At 37.2% G+C, this 21,310-nt stretch overlaps 1 protein-coding gene across 1 annotated transcript in view; it reads left to right on the top strand.

The window, feature by feature from the left end:
• The window catches only part of PTPN20 (protein tyrosine phosphatase non-receptor type 20), a 90,511-nt gene that overhangs the window by 49,199 nt on the left and 20,002 nt on the right, over positions 1–21,310 (top strand). Inside the window, exons 6-7 of the mRNA XM_043596806.1 lie at positions 10,757–10,905; positions 14,150–14,240. Of these exons, the coding sequence (XP_043452741.1) occupies positions 10,757–10,905; positions 14,150–14,240 (240 nt within the window). The remainder of the gene's footprint in view (positions 1–10,756; positions 10,906–14,149; positions 14,241–21,310) is intronic.

The raw sequence follows: 21,310 nt of genomic DNA, 5'->3' as shown, positions 1-21,310 counted from the left end.
GTACCCCTCCTATTTTATATTCTGGAAGAGTTTGTACAAAATTATTATTATTGCTCTCTTAAATGTTTGCTAGAATTCAGTGAAACCATCTGGTCTTGGAATGTGTTTTTAAGGTTTTAAAATACATATTTGTGTTCATTTTCTAGGGTTTTCATAACAAAGTACTAGTGGCTGAGTGGCTTACATAACAGACATGTATTTTCTCACAATTCTGGAGGCTAGATGTTTAAGATCAAGGTGTTGGCAGTTTTGATTTTTTCTGAGGCCTCTTCTTGACTTGCAGATGGCTGTCTTCTCCCTGTGTAGTATCTGGGAGCTGTGTTTTTTGTTTTTGTTTGTTTGGGTTTTTTTTTTGTAAGGATACTAGTCATATTTGATGAGGGTGCACCCTAAAAATCTTACTATCTTAATTACCTCTTTAAAGATCCTATCACCAAATACAATCATATTCTGAATTATTAGAGGTTAGGACTTCAACATATAAAATTCTGGGGGGGGGGGGCGGGTGTGGGACACAATTCAGCCCATAACAATATTCAATGTTTTTAACTGATAAAGGACTATTGAATCATCTTTCTCTTCTTTAATGAGCTTTGGCAGTTTGTCTCATCAATATAAGTTGTCTAATTTATGGAATTAGAACTGTTTATAATATTCCCTTATTAACTTTGTAATGTCTGTAATATCTGACTTGATACCCTCTGTTTTATTCTTGATGTGGTAAAGTGTGTTTTTTCTCTTTGTTTTGTGATCAGTTTAGAGATTTTCATTTTTTTTAATTCAGTGTAATTTTATTTATTTTGATAATTTTTAATTGAAGGATAATTAGCAGTGTTATATTAGTGTCGGGCGTACAATAAATATAGTGATTCAATACTTCTGTACATTACTCAGTGCTCATCACAATAAGTATAATCATTATCTGTCACCAAGCAATGTTTGGACTATATTCCTCATGCTGTACTTTTCATCTTCATAATTTATTTACTTTGTAACTGGAAGTTTGTACCCTTTAAGCCCCTTTACCTATTTCACCCATCCTTCCACCCACCTCCACTCTGGCAACCACCAGCTTATGCTTTCTATTTAAGAGTGTGTTATTTTGTCTCTTTTTTTCCTGTTTTGTGTCTTAAATTCCACATAAAAGGGAAACCATATTGTATTTGTCTTTTTATTGATCTTTTCCATGAACTAGCTTTTTTAGTTTCAATTATTTTTCCTATTGTTTTCAATTTTATTGATTTCTGGTAAGTTATTTCTTCTGATCTAATATAAGCACTTAATACAACAGATCTTCCTGTGAATACTGCTTTAGTAATACCCCCAAATTCTTGATGTGTTTTTATTTACATTCCATTCAGAATGCTTTTTCATTCCCATTGGCTACAGCTGGAACAGTTTGAGCACCAATACAATGTAGCATTGGATTATAACTCAAAGGATGAAATAAATGTCTGAGTCCATACTAATATAAAAAAATAATTGAATATATAAATAAATGGGGAGAAGAAAGAGATGCAGAAGAATTCCAAATAAATTATGTTGATATTCCACTCTAAAGTAGATGTATTCCACTCTAATGTAGATGGAGCATAACATCCCATCCCTTAAGTGTGTGTTGTATATAGTGATTTTCTTCTAAAGAGTACAGTATGGAAAGAGGGATAAAAAGAGGACCTTTGTAGTAAAGAAACATGATACACAGCTGCAACAGGTGAACAAGGTCAACATCAGTCATGTTAATAGTAGGTCCCCTTGATATGTTGTGATGAATATGGCACTTTACCTCTGTGATCTTCCCCAAAACTGATAACCCTAAGCTAATTATGAGAAAAACATCAGACAAATTCCAATAGAGGGGCATCCTAGAATATATCTGATCATTACTCCTCAAACTGCCAAAATCATCAAACACATGGAAAGTCTGAGAAAGCATCCCAGCCAAGAGGAGCCTAAGGAGACATGAGAACTAAAGATCATATGGATTCCTAGATGGGATCCTGGAACAGTAAAAGGATATGAAGGAAAACTAAGGAACTCTGAATGAACTATGGACTTCAGTTAACATATTAATAATAATGTATTAATATTGGTTAATTAAATTCTTTTTTTAATGTTTATATATTTTGAGAGAGAGAGAGACAATGTGCATGCACACAGAGTGGGGAGGGGCAGAGAAAGAGGGAGGGACACAATTCGAAGCAGATTCTGTGCTTTCAGCACAGAGCTTGATGTGGGACTCAAACTTGTGAAGCATGAGATCAGGATCTGAGATGAAATCAAGAGTCAGACACTTAACTGACTGAGCCACCCAGGAACCCCCAAATCTAACAAATGTACTAACCTAGTTTAATTGTTAATAATAGGAGAAACTATAGCAGAGGATATATGGGAACTCTCTGTACTACCTACTAATTTTTTTGGTAAACATAGATCTATTCTAAAGTCTGCTTTTTTAAAACTTGTTCTCTAATTTCTCTTGTGACTTCTTCTTTGATCCATGGGTTATTTAGAAGTATGCTTTTAACTTTCTTAATATTTGAAGATTTTCTAGGTATGTTATTGATTTTTATTTAATCTCATTATGGTCCAAGGGCATAATTTATATTAATTCTTTTTAATTTGTTAAGGTTTGATTTTTGACCTAGAATATGGTCTATCTGGTGAAGGTACCACGTGCACTTGAGAAGAATTTTTACAATGTTGTTGGACAGAGTGTTTTATAAAGGCCAGTTAGATGACGTTGTTGTTTAGTTCTTTTCTGTCCTTGCTGAATTTCTGTGTACATGTTCCATTGATTCCTGAGTGAAGAGTTTTGAAGTCTTCAGTGATAATTGTAAATTTTCTTTCTTTCTTTTTTTTTAACACTATCAGTTTTTCATGTATTTTGAAGTTCTGTTAGGTGCATACTCATTTAGCACTGTTACGTCTTCTCTGTGATTTGACCTCTTTATCATTAGCAATTATCTCTTTAATTTTTAGAGCAGTTTTAAGTTCACAGCAAATTTGAACAGAAGGTACAGAGATTTCCCATATTCTCACTGCCTTCACATATGCATAAGCTCCTCCACTATCAGCGCTCCTCACCAGAGTGGTGTATTTGTGACCGATGAATCTGCACTGACGTAGCAATACCACTCTGAGTCCATAATTTACGTTAGAGTTCACTGGTGGTGTTGTATATTCTATGAGTTAGGACAAATGTGTAAAGACATGTTTTCGCCATTTTAGTGTCAAACAGAATAGTTACGCTGCTCTAAAATTCTCTTTGTTCCCCTTATTCATCCTTCTTCCCCCAAGTAACGACTTTTTTAACCCTGGTAATGTTCTTGGTCTGAAGTCTACTTTGTTTTTGATATTCTCTGATGTTAATAGAGCCACTCCACCTTCCTTTGATTAGTGTTCCCATGGTACATATTTTTCTATCCTTTTACTTTTAACTTGCCTACATTTTTGTATATAAAGTGGTTTCTTATGGGCATTGTATGATTGGGTCTTGCTTTTTCACCCAGTTTCCTGATTTCTGTTTTTTTAATTGGTGTATTTAGACTGTTTGCATTTATATTACCGTCTTTTAACTCTACCATCTTGCTAATTGCTTTCTATTTATTCTTTCTATTCTTTATCTTTTTTCCTTTTTTTTTTTTTTGCAGATTTCTCTAGGATTATTTTGTAATAGCATTTTATTTTCCCAATGGGTTTTTAGTTATACCTCTTTAAAAGTGTTCTCTTGGTTGCCCTAGGATTTATAATATATATACATCTTTAATTTTTCATAGTCTGTTTTTTTCTATCTTCAAATAACATTATAACACTTGGCAAAAGGACCTTCCAATAGTGTCTTCCTAATTATTCCCATGAATCTTTTGTACAATTGTTGTCAAATGTTTCTTTTACATAACAATAATTAGGAAAAATATGTATTCAGTGCTTTTGTTTTAGATAGCCAGTTACCCTCCAGGAAAGTGAAAATTAAGGAAAAAAAGAATTTTATATTTATCTACTTTCATGGAATTTTTACCACTTTTCATTTGTGTAAGTCAGTTTCCTGTTCTGTAGTATATTCCTTCTGCCTGAAGATCTTCCTTGAGCATTTCTTACAGTGCAAGTGTGCTGCTAATGAACTCTCAGTATTTGTCTGTCAAAGTGTTTATTTCTCCTTCATTTGTTCTGAAAGACATTTTTGTTGGTTGTAGGATTCTGGGTTGTCTTATAACTTGTATTGTTGATGATGAGCTTTTGTATCTGAGGCTTGGTGTCTTTCATTCATTTTGGAGGATCCCCAACCATTGTCACTTCAAATATTTCTTCTGCCCAATTCCACTCCCACTCTCTGTTCTATTTTGGGTTTCTAATTATAGGAATATTAATCTGTGTGATATTGGGCTGTAGTGCTTGGATGCTGTCTACTGTGGCTTCCCTGACTCTTTTTTCTCTTTCAGTTTGAGTAATGCCTATTGACCTATTTTCAAGTTTGCGGATTCTTTTCTAGTCTGTATCAAGCCCATAGATAAGCCCACTGATAGCATTCTTTATTTCTATTATAGAAATTTTCATTTTTAGGATTTCTGCTTGATTTTTTATGGTTTCCCTAGCTCTGATGAAATTCTGCATTTGTTTATGCATGTTGTCCACTTTTCCACTGAAGCCTTTAACTTCGATCTTACTTATTTAAAATTCATTGTCTGATAGTTTTAACATTTATGTTGTATCTCTGTCTGGTCCCTTTGATTGCTTTATCTCTTGGCAGTTTTATTTTTTTACTTTACTTGCTTCTTTGTGTACATATAATTTCTTTGTTGAAATCTGGATATCTTGTGTTCTAGAGACTGGGGTTAATAGGAATAGGCATACCTCTTCCTTTTGTAGGCCTTCAGTCTGGTGAGTTAAGTCAGTTTAGTCAGGAATTGAGCAGGGTTTGAGTTTTTATGTTGCTAGGGTTACTCCTAGTGCATCACCAGCTTCAAATTCCTGTATTGCTACCTTGTGCTTAGAATGGAAAATGCCAGAGGATTTATTTCAATGTCTACCCTCTGCTTTAGGTCTCCACATTGCACTTGAACCTCAGAGAAGGTTTCTGTCAATGACCTTGTTCATTTCCCAGCAACAGAATGCTCTTGTTTGTAATTATGTTACTTGCTAACCTAATTGGGGGTGGGAGTGCATTCTCTGTTGTCTTTATTGAGCATTAGTTGTAGACAGGTGCAGTGTCCCTGCCTTCTCAGTTACCTGTCTTTTCTTTAGGGGTAGAGGATATGTTATGGTCTGAGCCTAGGATGCTTTCCTCCCCTCCCAATTCCCAAAGTTATTGTGTCTTAACTTGTGTTTGTGGACAATAGAGTTTGCTGCCCTTTTCCCAACTTCTTCTGTTTCTGATCCTTAGGGAAGATAGGGGAAAGGAACTGGATGGGACATCATACCTTGCCTGTAGAAGCTGCTGCTTCCCTCTCTGCGCTTGTACCAGGAAGGATGATTTCTGGAGTTCCTCACTGTATCTTAAGTTTTCATTCTGAACTTCTGATGATGTCCATACATGCACTATCTTTTATTTTTTGTCTCTTCTTCCACAAACCATGAGATCATGACCTGAGCTGAGATCAAGAGTGGAACGCTCAAGTGACTGAGCCACTTGCGTGCCCCTGTAATCACGTAGTTTTGATCTTTATTTTCTTAGGTCTGTAAACTTATTTTTTACCTCATTCTTTTTTTTAATTTAATTTTTATTTAAGGTTATGATTTAGCATTCATTGGGTTGAATCCAGAAATCCCTATTTTCTTTCTTTCTTTCTTTCTTTCTTTCTTTCTTTCTTTCTTTCTTTCCTTCTTTTTTTAATATGAAATTTATTGTCAAATTGGTTTCCATACAACACCCAGTGCTCATCCCAACAGGTGCCCTCCTCAATGCCCGTCACCCACTTTCCCCTCCCTCCCAACCCCATAAATCCTCAGTTTATTCTCAGTTTTTAAGAGTCTCTTATGGTTTGGTTCCCTCCCTTTCTAACTTTTTTTTTCCTTCCCCTCCTCCATGGTCTTCTGTTAAGTTCCTCAGGATCCACATAAGAGTGAAAACATATGGTATTTGTCTTTCTCTGTAGGACTTATTTCACTTAGCATAACACTCTCCAGTTCCATCCATGTTGCTACAAAAGGCCATATTTCATTCTTTCTCATTGCCACGTAGTATTCCATTATGTGTATAAACCACAATTTCTTTATCCATTCATCAGTTGATGGACAGTTAGGCTCTTTTCATAGTTTGGCTGTTGTAAGTGCTGCTATAAACATTGGGGTACAAGTGCCCTATGCATCAGCACTCCTGTATCCCTTGGGTAAATTCCTGGCAGTGCTGGGTCATAGGGTAGATCTATTTTTAATTTTTTGAGGAACCTCCACACTGTTTTCCATTATTTTCAAGGCACTTCCCAGGTGATATTGATACAAATGTAGATGTGGCAGGGCACCTGGCTGGCTCCACTGGTTAAGCATCTGACTTGGGCTCAGGTCATGATCTCACAATTTGTTAGTTTGAGCGCTGCATTGGACCTGTATTGACAGCTCAGAGCCTGGAGCCTACTTCGGATTCTGTGTCTCCCTCACTCTCTGCCCTTCTCCCAGTTGTGCTCTGTCTCTCTCTCTCAAAAATAAACAAACATTAAAAAATTTTTTAAAAATGTAAATCTGGCCTCTTTTCTGATGCTTTCTCCATCTAAACCTCTGTCCCCCATAGGTGTGACCTGCCCTCTGGCTCTAGGGTAAGACCTGGGGAGGCATCAGAACTGAGATGTAGGGGAGTTTTGCTGGCACTGGTAGGGGACAGCTAGGGAGGAGCTGGAAGGATGGCTTGAATTTTGCACAAAGGTTTTTTTGCACCCTAGTCTGTGCACTTGGGTTGAGGTTGCTGCAAATGTTGTATAGTGGCACCAGTGATCACTCTAGCTGATTCTTCAGCACTAATTTCATCTCTTTTCCATCGAGCTGCAGCAAGGCAGGTTGAGAAATTGCTTTTAACTCAGGGTGTGAACCTGAATGATCTGAGGATATGCCAGTTAGGTTTTGCCAGTTTTGTTTTGCCAGCTATGTTTCAGACATTGGCCTGCCTGAAATTCAGGTAAAGGTTTGTTGGATGCTTTGGGGAAACTTTGTCCTTGCATTTAAGAAATAGTTTTCATGTGGGGCGCCTGGGTAGCTCAGTCAGTTAAGTGTCCAACTTCTGCTCAGGTCACGATCTGGCAGTTCATGAGTTCGAACCTCTCATCGGGTTCTGGGATGACAGCTTGCAGCCTGAAGCCTGCTTTGGATTATGTGTCTCCCTCTCTCTCTTCCCCCCTCCTACTTGTGCTCTGTCTCTCTCTCAAAAATAAACATTAAAAATTTTTTTAAAAAAGAAAATAAATAGGTTGTAAGCAAGAAAATACATGGCTCTGATTGCTGTTGACCATCTTTTTGTGACCATGAGGGGAATCTAGCTTTATAATAGCAGCTGGTCTCTGGATAACAGACTATAAGTGATGCAAAGAATCTGGGTTGTTAGTAGTATTTTAAAAATTGTGGTAAAATACACAGAACATAAAATTTATCATCTTCACCATTTTTCTGTGTACCGTTCAGTGATATTAAGCACATTCTTACTTCTGTGCAAGCAATACCACCATCCATCTCTAGAACTTTTTCCTCTTCCTCAACTGTAACTCCGTACCCATTAAGTACCTAACTCTCCATTCTCCCTCCCCCAGCCTCTGACAACCACCATTCTACTTTCTGTACTGTGAATTTGACTACTTTAGGAACCCAATATAAGAGGCCATTCTGTTTTTTGGGGGGCATCTGGGTGGCTCAGTCGGTTAAGTATCGATTGGACTCATGGTTTTGGCTCAGGTCATGATTTCGCAGTTTGTGAGATTGAGCCCCACATCTGGCTCTGTGCTGAGAATAGCTGAGCCTGCTTGGGATTCTCTCTGTCCTTCTCTCTCTGTCCCTCCCCGCTCGTGTCTCTGTCTCTCAAAATAAATAAATAAACATTAAAAAAAGAGGCCATTCTGTTTTTTAAAATCTCACTTTTAAACTCATTTAAAATAATTTATATTCCATTACTTCTTCCTACAGATAATAGATCTACAATATAAGTTATGTTCCATTCAGAATGGATTAAATTTTTTTTGCCTACCATATTGCATTGCTCATTTTTTTTCTTCATCTTGCATTTTATTTCTATCTTGCTCAGTAACATGTATAGTTCTGCATCTCCTTGATTTTTCAGTTTGAGCATGAATGAATTCTTGTTGATTCTCATTCCATTTGATTTGATGAATTATCTTCCATTATAAACTACACTTTGAGGGCTGGATTTTGCCTGAGCAGATAATGACAAATGGGCAGAAGGGTTAGGGGAAAAGGAACAGAAAACTCACAGGGTGTGGATGAATTGTTGTATAGAAGATATTATAGATTAGCTTACTCAGCTTTGATCACATCCTTCTCCTAACTTGTCTTTCTGTATGGCCCAGGCAGGAAAACTAAAAATTACATTTCCCGGAAATCCTGAAGTTATGTGGGTTTGACCAGTTGTATGCACTTAGCCAAGACTTAAATCTGTGGAGAAGCTCTCAAGTTGCTGGTACGCACCATAACACGCATGGTATTCCTTGTGTCTCATTAAAACTGAAATGGTACATCACTAGCACCAACAGTTGTGGTGCTGACTTTCTAATTCCTCCATGGTTGCTATAGTAGTGTCACCCAGGAGCTAGTGGTTCGAGCAGCGGTGTCCAGCTTCCTCAGATTCCTCCTTACAGCAAAGCTAGCAGTTTTTGTGGTAGACCATTCTGCAGTGTTATTTTTGGACCATGTTAGGGGGGAAGCACCTGTTCTTCAAACCTGTCCAATGATGTCGCACCAAATAGCTAGAAAAGAACTGCCCCTCTGCAAAAATCCCATTGCCATTATTGTAGCTGAAGCCTGACCTGTCCACCTTGATTGGAATTCTTGGACCAGGCCGCAATAAAAAGAAACCAAATTCAAAATGATGTTAACCACAGCAATATATTTTCTCCCATAATGGAAGTGCAGAGGTAGGAAGTGTTCCAAGTTCAATTTGATCAGTTTCTCAGTGATGTCATTAAGATCATAGGTTCTTTATGTATATTTTTTTCATACTTGCTGTATTCAGCTCATTCCTTTTATGTCACAGTAGGGCTGCTTGTAATAATCAGGGTCTTATACGTCTGTATCTATGTCTGGGCAAGGGATGGAGATGAGAGAGAGGCTTGCTTCTCTTCCTTGCCTGAAAGCCCTGAATATACTTCTTGCTTCCCATTGGATCAAGTCATCTACATATTGCTGAATTATTCACTGGCAAGGGAGTCATTGTGGAATGATCACTTATGGCTTTAACTAACCATCAGGGTAGAATCAGTGTTGGAGAGTCAACAACAGTGTCCATTACAATCATTCTACCTTTTCTTTCGTTTCCTCTCTCCCTTCTCTCAGCTTTTGTTCTAGCAAGGCTGGAATACATGGGACGCTCTAAAGATTTTTCTGTTGGGCATCAACGATGATCAAAATGGCTTCTACTCTTGCAGAACTTTAGCTCCCCCTCTAGGCTTCCTAGATCTCCTCTCATATTCAGGTTAGAGATATTTGTGAGAAATTTTAGGATTTCTGTGACTATCTCTCCCAACCAACAGTCCCTCACTTCCACCCCTACAAAGAGCTTTTGGTTAAAATAGGGTTCCAAGACAAGAAGAGTTTCACAGGGCTGTGCGCATTCTTAGAATTTTTTACTTTTTATCCCCATTCTTTTGTGGAATTGCTTCTTGTATATATATATATATACATATATATATATATGTATATATATATATTTGCTGGTGTTTATTTTTGTTCATATTATTTGGCTTTGAAAAGAGATTTTGAGAACTGGTTTCACATGAGCATTTTACTTCAAAATTCTGAAATTTTAAAAATATTCTTTTAATACTGACTTCTGGATTTATTGCATTTTGGTCAGTGGACATGATCTGTAAAATTTCGGCTGTTTGGAATCTAGATTGTCAACATGACATAAAAACATCATCATTAAAAAAAACCCTCCATGTGTACTATTGAATAGCATGTATTCTCTTCTATTATTATTGGTTATAAGTGTGTAACTATATAATGTATATATATGCATATAATACATAGTTACAAGTTATATATTATATATTTTTTTTAGTCTTATTAATGATATCACATAGAGCCTCTCTATCCTTGTGGGGGGTGTATTTGTGGTGTATGTCTGTGTGTGCATGAGTGTCCTTGATCTATTTTAGAGTGAGAATTGTGTTAGACTCTCCACATCCTCTCCTCTCAAACTCTAGGGGTGTTAAATACTTGGTCTGAGGGAAGACAAAAGTTCTCACTTTTTCCCATCCGAGTCTTGTTTGCACATGCTTGCTGTGCATAATTGTCAATACATATACTCAATTCACATTGTTAAATAGAACACTTCTCAGTCTATAGCATCTTTTATTTATATAGCACTTAACAGTTTTTCCAAGAATAGTGGGTTTTGTGTAATTTCAAAGTACATAATCATGGTTTTTCAAACCAAGAATACTTTCTTTCAAAGTAACAGATTTCTTCACTTCTGGAAACACAAATTTCCAGTAATCCATAGGTGGCTGTGCCTTTATTTAAGAAAAAACAACAACAGAAAGAAAATCTCCCTTCACATACATACAAGTAACTTACAAATGTGAATTTTTCTTTTTCTTAGGTATACAAATTGTTTCTGAAAGGGAGCTAGCTCAGCTGGCTCATGTTCGACCATTAATATTCAGTTTTCATGAGCAATTAACCATCAAGGATTGTTTTAATGTGCTTGAGAAAAAAGTAACAGAATTTGAAATCCTCCAGGAATTTATGGTAAATATTTTGGTTTTAACAAAAGTCTCTGATTTTCCACCTTACTACTAGAGGGTTTTTTTCTTTTTTTTTTTTCTGTGTTTTTTAAATTGAGCACTTTGTCTTTGTTTTTAAATATTAAGTTTGTTTTTAAAGAAATAGGTGTACATAGTTAAAAAAAAGTGGTTAAATAGCATAAAAGGTTATAAAATGGATAAAGTATCTTTCTTTTTCTCTCTTGACTTCCTAGGCTCCCTTTCCACTATTAACTTTGTCATCCAAATGTCCAGAAAAGCATTAGCATGTACTTTATTCACCATTACCCTTTCCTTCCTTAAAAAAAAATGTGTCACCTGAGAAATAATTTCCAAATGTATTATCAGTACATATAGCTCTATCTCCTAAAATCTCATTCTTGTTAAGGGTTGCATAGTATAGTTAATTGTATAGCTCTAAAGGCCTTCTTTTCTTTACGTAGTCCCCTATCATGCTCATTTAGATTGTTCTAGGCTACTATGAACAACAGTTACCCCTCTTCATATGCCTGTACATATGTATGAGTATCCTTTTTTTTTAATGAAAGACTCCATCACGAGTATATCTTTCTTTGTTTTTTGTTTGTTTTTTCTTTTAATTTTTTAAATGTTTATTTATTTTTGAGGTAGAGTAAGAGAGAGAGACAGCACGGGGGAGAGGGGCAAACAGAGAGGGAGACACAGAATCTGAAGCAGGCTCCAGGCTCTGAGCTGTGAGAAAAGAGCTCGATGTGGGGCTTGAACCCACAGATCATGATATCATGACCTGAGCTGAAGTGGGACACCTAACCGACTGAGCCACCCCTGTGTTAGTATTCTTTAGAACAAATTACTAGGAAGACCACCAGTATTTTGTGCTATTTAATTTTTGGATCTTTGCTTATCTCTTACATGACAAATGATTTCTTGTTGATGATCTAATTGACACTTATTTGAGAACAGAGGAATTACCTTCCATATTTTTTTAAGCCTTTTATATTTATTTTAGTGAACTGTTAGTTCCAATTCTTTGCTCAATTTCTGTTTATTCTTTTTCTTATCAATTGATAGCTTTATATAATGAAGATATTGTCTCTTTTGTATGTGCTTTATATGGTAACTTTCCTCCCTTGTTGTTTGTGCCACACATACATGTGCATGCATGCACATGCACATTTAGTAAGAAGAGAGGTAATTTTTAGTGGTCAAATATGGCAATCTTTTGGGACTTCAGGGTTTTCTGTATCCTTTAGATGCCCTTTCACTCTAAGATCATAATTATTTCATGTTTCTTACTAATATCTTTTAAAATGTATAAATTTTTTAAAATGTATAAATCTTTGATCCAACTAGAATTTAATTTTTTATAAGGTATTTGTTAGGGACCCCACGTTATATATCTATCCTCTTGTCCCAAGATCCTCTTGAAACTTCTATTCAGTGATGTAAAAGGCCACTTTTATTATATACTGAAGTGATATATACATTTTAATGTATTCTTGGACTTCTTCCATTGATTTGTTTATTCATATGCTGTTGCCAAACTCTTTTTTTTTTTTTAATTTTTTTTTTAATTTTTTTTTTTTTTTTTTTTTGGGACAGAGAGAGACAGAGCATGAACAGGGGAGGGGCAGAGAGAGAGGGAGACACAGAATCGGAAACAGGCTCCAGGCTCTGAGCCATCAGCCCAGAGCCCGACGCGGGCTCGAACTCACGGACCGCGAGATCGTGACCTGGCTGAAGTCGGACACTTAACCGACTGCGCCACCCAGGCGCCCCAAACTCTCTTAATTAGTGTAGCTTCATGGGATCTTTTACTGTTTGTTCAGACTAGTCTTCCCTCATTTACTCTTCTTTTACAGAATTCTTCTAGTACTTCCTACAGATATTTTTTCCCAAGTTAATTTTAGGATTAATTTGCATAAAAATTAAAAGGGTAAAAATCTTACTATCCTACTGCTTAACACCTTCTCTAGCTTCTCATCGGCCATGTCAGTAGTTGCCAGCGCTTATTTAAAGACTGGTGGTGCCAGGTTGGCTACCGAAGGGTTACTGAAGAGCTTTTGAAAAGTATAGACTCACAGGCTTTATCCACAAATATTCTCATAGACTAGGACTGGATACATCTCTGCTTCTTTTGTATATGAAATAAGGCCTTCCTGGGTAGTTTTCGTTTTCCTCTGGGCTAGATCATGTTCTCTGTTCTCTTGTTATCATCCTATTCACTATTTCCCCAAGAGGAGATGTATGCCCCCGGGCCTTTATTCCTGTCCGTTTACCTGGAGTGTACCTGCTCACCTCCGCTCTCCTTGTCTTCCGCACACACACATACTGTCATATGACTAACTTTTAATGGCAGTCATCAGTGCTACCATTATACTAGCATCTCTGTACATTGATCTCATAGGTCCCCCTCTGACTGCTCTGATAACTCCTTAAGGATGGGAACATTTTCAGGTTCATCTTTGTATTCCAGTATCTAGAAAAGTGCTGAGTACGTATTAAATGTTCAATCAGTGTTTACTGAATTCACACTTGGTAATGAAATTTTTTTGGAAGGGAGAATTCCTTAATTGATATCTGATAATTCCTTCATGGGCCAAGGAGTAAATTGTGAGTCTGCTTATATTTTTTTTGGTTTATATGTTTATATATATATATTTTGCTGTTATTTTTATTTGTTTGCTTATAAAATGATAGATTTATGGGTAAGTCCAAGAAGGGAATGTTCTGTATTGGCTTTGTTATGAAAACGGAAAAATATTGAAGTTTAAGGGAAAAAAGCATCTTTAGAGAGATTAGCATTTTCTTATCAAACAACTTGTTGATTGACATCTCAAATTTGAGGTATTTTCTATAGTATTTTTTTTTAATGTTTATTTGTTTTTGAGAGAGGGAGACAGAGCATGAGTAGAGGAGGGGCAGAGAGAGAGGGAGAGACACAGAATCCAAAACAGGCTCCAGGCTCTGAGCTGTCAGCACAGAGCCCGATGCGGGGCTCAAACCCACGAACCACAAGATCATGACCTGAGCCAAAGTCAGACACTTAACCAACTGAGCCACCCAAGTGCCCCTTTATGTAGTATTTTTTAATGCGGTTTTGACTTCACTTATCATACAACACATTTAACATTGGGTCATGCCATATAGAGAGAGGTTTAAGGATCATGAACACTAAGCAAAGGCAGATTTTTTTTCTTGTTTCTTTTTGTCGTAGTAAATATGTGACTTATATTTTTTACCTTTTAAAGACTTTAGATTTTCAGAACCTACCTGGTGAGTTCAACTCTGGGAATGACCTACGCAACAGAGACAAAAACAGATATCGAGATGTTCTTCCATGTAAGCTAAAAATGGTTTTATTTTCCTGTTTACATTGCGGGAAAGATAAAAAGTGGGTTGTATGGCTTTCAGTATTAGGCATTTTGACCTGTGGTCATGACAAAGAGCTCTGGTAGCTAGCTAGTGGGTGGCCTGGGCATATTCTTAAATATGCTAGAACATGGTCAAGTTCAAGTCTTCTATTCCAGGTACTTCTTCCAGCAACTAACATAGGGTTATTTACAGAAGTCTTTAAACCTTCTTCTTAGGCATATGCTACTTGTCAGGCCATGAACTATATCCAAAATATAAAGTCTAGTAGTCTGAGACACCTCTCACTTTTGGTACCCCAAGCCCTAACCACCTTCCTTGGCCATTTTGTTTAGACACACGGATACAATGCAGCTATTTATATCCTCTGCCCTGGACAATAAAACTGCCAGTCTACCCTGCAATAGGAGGTTGCTCTTTGATTTTCTCTAAGGGCCCTCCACATTGCTTCCCTGTACTGGGTGAAGCTAGTGCCCCTCTCCTTCCCACCCAGTTGCTCACAGGATTTATCTGTCTCAGGCCATCCAAAGAGTAGAAACAAAATACAAGACATTTTCAATTTTAGGCAGGAAATCTCATTCTATGCCTCGCATTCCTTTCAAAGTAGAATATTTTTCGTGTTACTTTACCATTTTTCTTCCTCCATCTTGACCTTTCTCCTTCCTCCTATATCTTATTTACTGTAACCACCCAGTTGTCCACACCAGAAAACTTTGAGTCACGTGCAATATTCAAAAGTGGTCACAAAGCCCTTTTAATTCTACTTCCTTAATACCCCCAGAATCTTCCCCCATGTCTCAGTTCTAACCACTGCTTAGATTGAGCCGATTTCATCTCTCGGCTGGTCTGTCTTCTTCACTGCTTCCATGCCCATCTACTCACAGCAGCTACTGAAATGACTTTCCTAAAACACAAATCCCTTCCAAGCTCTTCTTTGGCTCCCTGTTACTGTCATGGTAAAGCTCTTTAGCATCATGGCATCCATTCCACCTCTGTTGCCACAGCTCTCTGACAGAACCTCTTTTGGTTTCTGGAATTCATTCTCTTTGTCTCCAGGCCTTTGAACCTGTGGTTCTTGCAAGAACCACCCATCCTCCTTTCTTTTCTGAGGTAATTCCTACTGTTTTTCAGAGCTATCTCAACCCGACCTTCCTTGTGTTCCTCAAAGCTAGGTTTGGTGTTTCTCTAATAGTCTCATACCACCTTGTGACTGACCTCCCCAATTTACCAAATTATATTTTATTTATCTATTTATGCTCCTGTTTCTCCCACTAGACTTGAGGTGGTTATCATAGAAATGAGGGTAGAATAGTGACTGCCATAATTAGATAAATACCTTTATGTTTAGTTGGTTCATTCAGATCTAAAATAGCTTTATTATTATAGACTAATGAGTACCTTCTGCTATCTTCTGTGGGGAGAGTGTGCAGAAGTACATTGATGAATATTCCTGAAATCAGGGTAATGTTTAAGAGATAATACCAACAATTTGGTGCTAGTCTGAGAAGTCAGAGGTTCCAGTTATGTAATTCCTACACCTACATGTGCAGTTAGCCCTCAAGGAACCAAATGCAAGCAAGATTTTAAAAATGAGGATTACAAGAAGCTTGTTTTAGGATATGGGGTACATTTGACATTTGATCTGGCTTGAACTCTTTACTCTGGGTACAAGAAGAGTGACAACTAAAGAGAAAAGAGATGTGAAGATACAAAAAGTAAAGTTCAGTGATTAGGAAAACAGTATGGCATTTCTTTAAAAAGTTAAAAATAGCACCAGCAATTACACAACTAGGTATCTATTCAAAGGATACAAAACTACTGATTCGAAGGGGCACATGCACCCCAATGTTTATAGCAGCACTATCAACAATAGCCAAAGTATGGGAAGAGTCCAAATTTCATCAACTGATGATTGGATAAGGGGATGTGGTACACATATGTAATGGAATATTACTCAGCCATCAAAAAGAATGAAATCTTGCCATTTGCAGTGGCATAGATGGAACTAGAATGTACTATGCTAAGCAAAATAAGTCAGTTAAAGACAAATACCATACGATTTCACTCATGTGGAATTTAAGAAACGAAATAAGTGAATATAGGGGAAGGGAAGGAAAAATAAAATAAAAGCAAAAAGGGAGGCAAACCACAAGAGACTCTTAACTCTAGAGAACAAACCAAGGGTTGCTGGAGGGGAGCTGGGTTGGGGGGATGGGTTAAATGGGTGATGGGCATTAAGGCAGGCACTTGTTGTGATGTGTACTAGGTGGTGTTGTATGTAAGTGATGAATCACTAAATTTTACTCCTGAAATAAAACAAAACAAAACAAAACAAAAGTTCAATGGGTGAAACTAAGGAAAATCATGTAAAACCCTTTGCTTTTCTCTTAAAAGAAAATCAGTTGTTATTCAGTCAACTTTTGTTTTAAAGCCCACTGATTTACCTGCCTTATACTACAGTGTAATTTAATCTCAGATAAGCCTCCTTAAGTAACAATCATAGAAAGTTTTTTTTTCCTTTTAGAGAGAGAACATGCACGTGCATGTGAACGGGGGGCAGAGAGGCAGAGGGGCAGAGAGAGAGAATCTCAAGCAGGCTCCATGTTCAGTGTGGAGCCCAATGTAGGGGTCAACCCCAGGACCCTGGGATCATGATCTGAGCCAAAATCAAGAGTTGGGCACTCAGTCGACTGAGCCACCCAGGTTCCTCAAAGGTTTCTTTGATTTCTTCACCACACATTTTTTGAAGTAATAGAGAAGGTTCAAAAAGAATCACATCAAGAAAGCCAGGAAAATAATTCATTTATTCCTCTCTTCAAATGCTGGGAAGACTAATTGGGAGATTCACATATCTTGGCACACTGCAAGTATATGCAAGCCTCACTTTGCATGGCTCCAGTATGCACAAATTTCAGTTCGTGTGTTTAGTGAAGAACACCATTCCCCCAACAACACAATTCAAATTTCAGTGATCACAATATATTAACTATGAGTAATTGCATAAAGTACAAACTTCACTTCTAGCTCTTCAGTCTGCAGATTAATATGTAAATAACAGATGTGCATCATGATCAGTGACTAACCATGTCATTTTTCTTTTACTTCTTTTAAAATACTACTGCAGTTGGTCACTGTGTACCTGTTACTCAGCTCATGCACAGATAGCAAAGCGCATAGTTTTGTTGCCTCCTGATTTTTTAGCGATAAGCCCACATCACCTTTTATAAAAATGGGTTATCAAAAGCTGCTTGGTCAACAAAGATGAACTGAAGCAAAGAAAAGAAAAGTAGTAACACTGGGATGAAATCCTAATAGAACAAGAATAGAGTTAAGAAGAAATAGTGCCTTGGAAAAGGTTATAGAACAATCATAATTTGTTCTGTTGATTATTAAGATCTTTTGCAAAGTTTCAGCTTGTGCAGTCATATTTATGGCCCTATACTACTATGCAAAGCAGGAATGGGCCTTATTATGTAGCCCAGGGATTTTTAGGTATAAAGTAAATATCTTGCATTTGTATAGCATTTTATAATTTGCAAAGCATTTTAAAATGCATAATCTTATATAATCTCTATGAAATCCTCCTGAAGTAGACCATTGGATATCATAATTTCTACTTCACAGAAGAGGGAATAGCTCTGAGGTTAAAAGGTGTTTTGAAGGCTAATAAAGGAGTGGGGCCATACCACATGTCATGGCCTAATACTTTTTCTGTTTCTTGTCTTCGGGTCAGGATCTACTCAGAACTAACTAATAATGATAGTGACTTAGATTTCTATTAGTTTTCCACTTTACAGAGCATGTTTTCATATATGTCATGGAGTGCTGTCTACAGTTATGCAAGGAAGGCAGAGCAGACAATATCTGAATTTTAGGATGCAAGCAATGAGGAAAGGATAATTTCAACAAATGGTTCTGGACAGTTGCATTTTCATATATTTAAAAATGAACTATACCCTTATCTCACACCTTACATAAAAATTAACTCAAAATAGATCATAGGCCTGATATGAATTAAAACCATAAAACTTCTGAAGAATACTTGGGAAAAATTCAGTGTTCTTGGGTTTGGCAGAGTTTTTCTTAATAGGACACAAAAACCCCAAATTGCAAAAGAAAAAAACAAATTAGACTTTTTTTTTATAAAATTTTTTTTTTCAACGTTTATTTATTTTTGGGACAGAGAGAGACAGAGCATGAACGGGGGAGGGGCAGAGAGAGAGAGAGACACAGAATCGGAAACAGGCTCCAGGCTCTGAGCCATCAGCCCAGAGCCTGACGCGGGGCTCGAACTCACGGACCGCGAGATCGTGACCTGGCTGAAGTCGGACGCTTAACCGACTGCGCCACCCAGGCGCCCCTAGACTTCTTTGATTTAAAAAAAAATATTGCTTTTCAATGTACTGTTATGAAAATGAAAAGGCAAACAAAGGACTGGGAGAAAACACATTCAAAACATTTGTCTGACAAAGGACTTTTGTTTAGAATATGTAAAGAAATTGGGGCTCCTGGGTGGCTCTGTTTGGTTAAGTGTCTGACTTTGGTTCAGGTCATGATCTCTTTTGTCTGTGAGTTCGAGCCCTGCATTGGGCTCTGTGTTGACAGTTCAGAGCCTGGAGCCTGCTTGGGATCTGTGTCTCCCTCTCTTTCTGACCTTCCCCTGCTTGCTCTCGCTCTCGCTCTCGCTCTCACGTGCTCTTTTGCTCTCAAAAATAAATAAACATTAAAAAATGTTTTTAATTAAAAAAAGAAGAATATGTAAAGAATTTCTATGACTTTATAGGAGGACAAATAACCCAACAATAAGTGAGCAAAATATTTAAGTGGCCGCTTGAAAGAAGATGTATGGATGACAAATATGTGAAAAGATGTTTATATCATTAATCAGTAAGAAAATGCAAATTAAAACTATAATAAGATACATTTTACATGAGATACATTTTACATCCGCTACAATGGAAGTGAGTTTAACAGTTTCTTATAAAGTTAAGCATGCTATTGCTGGGTCATAAGGTAGATCTACTTTTAATTTTTTGAGGAACCTCCTCACTGTTTTCCAGAGTGTTACTTCATTGTCCTCCAGCTTCCAGTGTTTCAGGTAATAAATACGATGTATCATGACCTTATTCTAAATTTTTTAATGTTTATTTATTTTTGAGAGAGAGAGAGAGAGAGAGAGAGAGAGAGGGAGAGAGAGAGAGGACAAGTGGGGGAGGGGCAGAGAAAGATGAAGACACAGAATCTGAAGCAGGCTCCAGGTTCTGAGCCATCAGCATAGAGCCCATTATGGGGCTTGAACCCACGAACCGTGAGATCATGACCTGAGACAAAGTCAGACGCTTAACTGTCTGAGTCACCCAGGCGACCTGGCCTTATTCTGTAAGAAACATATTCTTTCATTCATAAACCTTATGGCATTTTAATTTTTTCCTGGAATTCAGAAATGTTACCATGTATGTTTCATTTCATTGGTCTTACGTAGAATTCATAGAACCTTTTAATCTGAAGACTCAGTCTTCCTTTAGCTCTAGGAGAGTTTCTTCAGTTATTTAGTAATTCGTCGTCCTCTCTCTACTCTGTTTTTCTTTTTCTGGAGCTCCTGTGATTTGTAGGGTTGGTCTCTTGGATCTTTTTTCTAAGGCTTTCATCTTTTTCCTAATTACCTCTTTACTTTTGCCTCTTGGTAGTTTTGCATATACTTCCCCCCCCCCCCCCCCCAACCCACCACCTAGTTTTAGTTCTTGCTTTGTTTCATTTGGTCTTCTAGGGAACTTATTTAAGTTTCAAGAAAACCTTCCTCCTTCCAATCATCTATTAAAATTTTTAGCTTGTGTGCTGCTTAATCTTATATGTCAACTTGGTTAGGCCACACTACCCAGATATTTGTCCAAACATGAGTCTAGATGTTGTTGTAAAAGTATTTTTAGATGTAATTAAGACTTAGATCACTGGGCTTTAAGAAATTCAGATCATCCTCTCTAATATGGATGAGCTTCATCCAATCAGTTGAAGGCCTTAAGAAAAAATGATTGAAGTTCCCCAAGGAAGAAGCCATTTTGCCTCCAGATTGCCTCTGGACTCAAGACTGTAACATCAGCTGTTCTTCGGATCTCCAGCCTGACAGCCTGCCCTGCAAATTTCAGACTGGCTGCACAGTTGTGTGAGCCAGTTCCTTAAAATGAATCTGTCTACTGTATATATATATATATATATAGCCTATCAATTCTGTTTTTCTGGAGAACACTGACTAATATAAATTTTGGTACCAAGAATGATTCTAGAGGAACAGAATCTTAAGGATGAGTTTTATGAATTGGTTTCCTACTCTGATAAAATTTAAAGGCACTAATGACTCTATTCTAGTAGTAAAGAGAGCAGTGATAATCCATGGTGTAATAATGGTAACAGAGATAAATAAAATCTCACCATTGGCTTTTCCTTTACAAATACTTATAAGAAGCAAGGTCTGGATGACTGTGTATTTTATACCTTAGAACATTTTTGTCAACTAACAAATATAATGAGATTGGCTGGTTGTTTCTAATTGTGCTATGCCAAGTAGGGGAAAAAAAGGATGATCTCAGGAATTTGAATTTCCAGCTCAAGCATCACATAAATGACCTAAAAGTGTTCATGTTTTCCCTGAAAGAAACCATTATCTCCTGTAGCCATGGAGCTCAGAATGTTGAAAATCAAACCCAGAGTCTCATCCTATGAATGGCTGACTTACTTTGCAATTTGAATTCCATACTTTGCAGGGTGTTTGCTATTAAAGTGAGGGCATAGAATTTGACAAAGAATGGGATTCTGAAAAACTGAGAACATATGGCAAAGTCCTGGTAAAGATAGGCACATCAAACCCCTAAATGCTGAAGAGTCTTGTTTGCCAGTACTACTGAAGCTGGCACTAATCTGACACTAATTCCAGGAGACCAAAAGTGTCACCCTGGCCCACCAGGAAGAGGGGTACTTATGGAGGTCAGATAAGCAACGGAGTTTTAGCTTGGGTCCATTTCCTAGTGGGTTCAGTGTGTTCTGAA

Source organism: Prionailurus bengalensis, chromosome D2 (genome assembly GCF_016509475.1).
Source record: "Prionailurus bengalensis isolate Pbe53 chromosome D2, Fcat_Pben_1.1_paternal_pri, whole genome shotgun sequence".
NCBI lineage: Eukaryota > Metazoa > Chordata > Mammalia > Carnivora > Felidae > Prionailurus > Prionailurus bengalensis.
The sequence above is the reverse complement of the archived record's forward strand: the minus strand, read 5'-3'. Positions and strand labels throughout refer to the sequence as shown.